The sequence below is a fragment of the Chiloscyllium plagiosum genome, unplaced genomic scaffold (genome assembly GCF_037043375.1).
Source record: "Chiloscyllium plagiosum isolate Xiang-an unplaced genomic scaffold, Cpla_swu_hap1 HiC_scaffold_35, whole genome shotgun sequence".
NCBI lineage: Eukaryota > Metazoa > Chordata > Chondrichthyes > Orectolobiformes > Hemiscylliidae > Chiloscyllium > Chiloscyllium plagiosum.
In genome coordinates this window covers 35,099,953-35,106,185 of record NW_028270173.1, presented here as the reverse complement: position 1 = coordinate 35,106,185, position 6,233 = coordinate 35,099,953, and the positions used below count along the sequence as shown (strand labels likewise).

At 36.6% G+C, this 6,233-nt stretch overlaps 1 protein-coding gene across 1 annotated transcript; it reads left to right on the top strand.

Annotated features, from left to right (window-relative positions):
- Positions 1-955: 955 nt before the first annotated feature.
- Positions 956-5,929, top strand: LOC148140643 (putative G protein-coupled receptor 139). Its single transcript, XM_087978981.1, has 2 exons — positions 956-1,019; positions 5,022-5,929. The coding sequence occupies exons 1-2, from the start codon at positions 956-958 to the stop codon at positions 5,927-5,929; spliced, it is 972 nt and encodes a 323-aa protein (XP_087835107.1).
- The last annotated feature ends 304 nt before the right edge of the window (positions 5,930-6,233 follow it).

Here is a 6,233-nt window from a genome sequence, read left to right as displayed (position 1 = left end):
CGAACTTTACAAAGTCCTTAAAAGGATGCATCAGTCTGAAGTCAAAGATTACCATGCCTTTCAATTTGAGACTAGACAGCCTGTGTTTGTATCATTAACAAGTCATGCAAACACCATTGTTGATTGCTTTACCTTGCTGTCAGAAAAGCAGGGCACCAAAACAGGTTACAGGTCTAGTTGTTCCTTCTTCCCAATCGCTCACTTCTCAATGGATGCAAGGATACCTAGAACTCATTTGCTAAAAAATATTGTGGCTGTGTCTACATCATATACTGATGCAGTTTAATGAGATAGCCACATTGCTAAGGGCATTTCAGAAAGCCAAAATATTATTGCATTCTCGAGCCACTATCATGTTAGGAAAACGTGAAAAGAAATAGCTTGAGACGAGGTTTTAGGTTTACTGATTATATGAAATATAGTGCAGTATTGAGGCAAACTTTGTTATATAAACATCTCTATTAGTTTTAGGAACTGTACTAATTTGAAGGTCCAAGTAATTCAAATTGCACATTTGTGTTAGTTATATGACCGGTGACAGTGACCAAGGACAACAATTCCCAAATCAAAGCAAAATAGCGTTAAGTGAATATAACAACTATGTAATTCAGTTGCAGAGTGAACATAGCACAACGTAGCAATTATGGCGTTTGACCAATTAATATAATTTCTGCAAAGATGCATGGTCTAAATTTTAATTCTTTATTGATGTGAATAACACCAGTCAACCTGCATGGTTTTGCATTTCAATGTGAGTACTAATTACATTCCAAACAAAATTGCGAGTTTATTAACCTTTCATAATATGATCATTCCTAAAAATATCTTTTAATGATCTTATAAAAGCACTGTACCAAAGGTAATTCCATAAAGTATAAATTAACAGAATTGTGCATGTGTCAGTTCAAAGCTTAATTCAGAGACACTGAAGGACGAACCAATTCACAGAAAAAATATGGAATCTTTCAATAATATAAGGAAAATATATTACATCATTATTGCTATCATTGGGGTTCCTGGTAAGTGACAATAAGCACTGATTTCATCTAATATTTGAAAAATTCATTCCAAGTTTCACTCCTGAAAGAAATGCTACGTTACAACCTATCAGTAATCATTTTTTGCATAAAGTATTTCCTCCTAAATGATGTTTTATCTTCGTTATAGCAATATTATGTTGACGATGTTTAATTTTATGGATGGAATCAACTAGAAGAGTTTTCTCTTTGTCGACCGTTTCGAAACCATTAACAACAACACAGGTGTAATTGCAGTAACACTTTGACTTTTCTTCAATGAATTAAACAGGGCCTTCGACTTTTTCTTCCTTTCCAGTTAGGATAATAACGTAATTCCAAAATCATCTTTTTATCACATTCATAAATCACTGCTTTTATCATATTTTCAACTGCTCAAAATCGTTTATGCAGTATGATGATCAGAACCAGAAAGTGCAATTTTGACAAAATCAATGCTGTAAGTACATTAATGTAAGTTTTTCTCATTTTTTTGTTCTACATCTACATGTTTCCAAACGTATTTCTGCTCTTTGATTAATTGTTTTATCAAGTAAAAAGTACAGGTGAAATTTTAAATTATTGTGTGCAACTTGATACGAGACAATATTTCCAACTTTCATTTCTTTCCTGAGTAACTGACAATAGCGTGATGCTTGTTTCTGTCATAGATCTCTCTCTCTCTCTGTATCTTCCTTTCCTGCCTTGTTCGCTCTTTTTTCCCCACTTCTCTGTCCATTTTACTCTTTTTGGTTTTTGCATTGTTATGCTCCTGCTGTCGTACAACACAGATGAATTTCTTTCCATGTGATCGGTATTAATATTTTAATGTCAACATCTGTTTCAACATTCTGATTTCACCCTGTCAGGTTAAAAAAAAACGTTAAAACAAACCTTGTGTTAAAATTGGCAATGAACTTTTTTTTATCTGATTACAGAATAGTTCATTGTTAACTTGTGGGTGGCACGGTGGCACAGTGGTTAGCACTGCTGCCTCACAGCGCCAGAGACCCGGGTTCAATTCCCGACTCAGGCGACTGACTGTGTGGAGTTTGCACGTTCTCCCCGTGGGTTTCCTCCAGGTGCTCCGGTTTCCTCCCACAGTTCAAAGATGTGCAGGTCAGGTGAATTGGCCAAGCTAAATTGCCCGTAGTGTTGGGTAAATGTAGGGGAATGGGTGGGTTACGCTTCGGCGGGTCGGTGTGGACTTGTTGGGCCGAAGGGCCTGTTTCCACACTGTAAGTAATCTAAAAAAAACTGGGATGTTAATGCCACCAATTTTCCTCATTATTCCCATTAGAACGATCAAAGAGTTTTATAAGAAATGTTTTAGTTTATGTCCGTTTGATAGCAATTCTACTGGGTAATTAATGCCACACTCGTCCACTTGGAACACGGCACGGAAGCTCTTCTTAACTCATGATTCAGTTCACTGTGTAATGCCATTGTAGTGAAGTTCAATGCTTTGACCTTGGAGCAAATATTTTTTCTATATCTATCCAACATGCGTGTCCATATAACTATCAACCTGAATATCACTGCACATTTTTGAAATTCATCGTTTTTATTCCATTCCTAATGCTTCCCAATGTTTCAGCGTTCCGTCTTTCTGATTTCGTGATGAATATGTGGCTAATTAGTTGTGTCTCTCTGACCATCAAAAATTCATTACTTTGGCGTTAACTGTAAATCCTCACTCTGCTTACATTATTCATCTCGAACACTGGATTTTGCAATATCCAATCCAGGGAATAGATGCCAAGTAGACTCCCTTCCACACTGTATCTTGGAAAGGTTCAATCGTGTTCTAGTAGTCTCTGTTGTACATGATGGTGAATATGCTGCCTTCCAAACCATTGATTCCAAAATCTGATTTTGTCAGGTGTTGCTGCTTTTGGCAACTATGCCAAACCAATTCTGGCCTTTACTGACACAGCCACTTACTCTTGGTGCCACACGTGAGGTACAGTTTCAAACATCCTTGCCCTGAACATTTACGACAGATGGTTCTGCTATTTCCTTCAATCTAGTGAAATTCAAAACCCAAACACATCTCCACCTATTCCCCAAACTCTGTCCCTTGCAGAGACCTGGTCCCATTTTTCACACCACGGCATTTGTCCAATGCTCCTTTACAAGAATATAAAATGCAAACAAACACTTTGCTTTCTGCTTTCCAGGACGCTAAATACATTTTGCAGATGAAAATCTGACTTGTACTTCGCAATGTATTTGTTGAATATGTTGCATTCTGCCGTACATTGGAAAAAAACACATGCGATAGATTTAATTACACTTCTGTACATACTCAAATATTACACTGGGTTTCCTCTCATCTTTCTTTTCTAATTTTGTATCACATTTTATTGTGCACCACATTTCCCAAGGAACAAATGCAGTAGTTATATTGAACAGAGAATTTTACTATTTGCTGCTCAAATTTACAAACGATAGATCATATTTCTTCCATCAGTTTCCTGCTCATTATTTCCCAGTAATGGATCGGTGTTAGACCCAATGAGTGAGAGTGGATGATGTGTGCGCCTGTGTTCATAGTAGGGCAATCACACTATATATTAAAAGCTTAAGTGCATGTACCAGTACGTTCAAGAACAAGTTCTTCTCTGTTGTTATTCGACTTCTGAATGGATCTCACAAATTTTAATTTCAATATTGATTTCGCTCATTGTGCCCCTTCTCTGCAGTTGGAGCATTATTTTTGTTCTCTTATCGTAATGCACTTTGTATGGTATGATCCGCCTGTATTACACGAAAAAAAAACTTTTCACCGTATCTCGGTACATGCAACAATTATAACTGAAGCAAACTGAAAATATATGCCCATTCACAGCTCCATGCAATATTGGCTGTGGTAATTTTCTTCAACGTACTCAATTTAAATCCACATATCTTTTACCTCAGCCCCCTAAACTATTATTCTACTATGTCAAATTCAACATCGCTCCACTTGTCTTTAGTACTACACACTTTTTGTCTCATTCAGTTTTAAGTGAATTGTTAATACGCCCCACGCTATCATAGATGTCTATGTTTGTTCTACCTTCTCTGTTACATACTTAAATGGTAAAATAATGGTTGAAAATCAATAAAGCTAACATTTCGTATTTCTGAGGGATGTTAATTAGTTTCAAAAGTTAATTGTGCTCTGATCACTACAAGGGTAAGTTTTATTTTTCAGAATTCTCTTTTCAACCATATTTAGAGCAGCATGATAAATATATCTTGCTTCAGACTTGAGTATTAACACTACAGGTTGTCTACCTCGGGGCAGAAAATGGAGGAATTGATATAGAGATGGGAAAATTAGAAGGCAATCCTAAAAGTGTAGTTTTGCTAAAATACTTTTAGTTTAACTCTACAAAATACTTCCTTGATCATGGTCAAGATTTATACCATGCATGTCACCTGATTGATAGTTTTCTGGGAATCAGCAAAGCATAGCCAACGTGGGGTGGGGCGGCTTGTTTTTAAAAGCAGTGTATTCTTCCAGAATAGTTCATTTGATTCTGGTATTCAGAAATAATTCTGAAGGAACTATTTTATTCAGCAAAATGCGAGTACTGTCTCCAGAAGCTTGTTTGCTGACGTTGTGGAAGACTAGTTATATGAAGTAGCCCTGGAAGGAAATGACAAGTATTTGTCCTGGTCCACAATTGATACTACGAAGGCATGTAGCTTGTGTTTGAAATTGCCCTCACTCCAAATTTGGTTGTGTCATTGGCCAAAACCTGGAATTTCGGTCCATTTATACATTAAAACTTGTTAAAGCAGAGGTTTCAAGTCTGGTTGTATATTGAAACACCATCAGAAGCTCAACCAATTTCACACATCTGATACTGCTCTTCAACAAATGTCAGTAGTTTTACTTTTAGATTAGGTTAAGAATTCAATTTCTAAAATGTTCATTGCTGGTTCGAATTCTTCACGTAGGCAAAAAGAATGTTACAGCACTATTTTCTGTTTTTGTTCCCTTCTATGATATAGTTAATTTATTGGCAATCATGATCCTCTTTCGTGGAAAGTGTGGACTTTCCATCTGCACAACTCGCTACCTGATAGCTATGGCAACAGCAGACCTACTTGTTATTATCTCTGCAGTTATACTGTACCGGATCAGCTACTTTATACCTGGATCTTTTTTGAACATCACCCCTATATGTAGCATCATTCTTGTGCTGCTATACGCAGCTGTGAATTGTTCTGTCTGGTTCACAGTCACTTTCTCCTTTGATCGATTTGTAGCCATTTGTTGCCAGAAGTTGAAAACAAAATATTGCAACAAGAAGGTTGCAGCCATCGTTTTGGAAACGACTTGCATTCTGCTTTGCTTAAAAGTAATTCCCATTTACTTTCGATTTGAACCTGGAGATATAATTGACAATGTTCCCTGGTTTTGCAGTGAAAAACCAGGCTATTATATTGATCCTGCATGGATAGCATTTGAATGGATCGAAACCGTTTCAACTCCATTAATGCCATATGCATTAATTCTCCTGCTCAATACACTTACTGTCAGATATATTTTAGTGACTAGTCGAGTCCGTAAGGCTCTTTGGCCTCAAAGAAATGAACAGAATCACAGTGACCCAGAGATGGAGAGCAGAAGAAAGTCTGTAATTTTACTCTTCACCATATCTGGCAGTTTCATAATTCTGTGGCTTCTATATGTTATCAATTTCTTGTATGACATAATTACAGGAATTAATCCTGAATACTACAGTAACTCTTTATATATCTTTGATCAGGTTGGAGTAATGCTTGTTGATTTAAGTTGTTGTACAAACGCATTTATTTATGGGGTGACTCAGTCCAGGTTCAGGGAGCAATTTCAAAGCACGGTGAAATATCCATTTAGGTTAATTATTTCCTTAATTAAGAAACCAAACAATTAAGGGCAGCTCAGAGATTGACCGAGCAATTCTATTTTATGAATTCAACATTTGTCCGTTCACTTTCATCAACTGGATGACCAGCAGGAATCGACAAACATTTAAGTATGTGGCCAAGGATGCTGCGAGTTTTTCTAAGTTCATATAATATTTGTATGTTCGATTAATATTGTATCTGTATAGGAGAATGGCTTATTTGCATTCGATCTGATCTCTTCAGTAAACAGAAATGATTCAGGTGAAGAAAGCCTGGTGAATCTCCCAGGTTCACAGTCTCTAAATAAATAGGAAGTCATACCTGAGATTG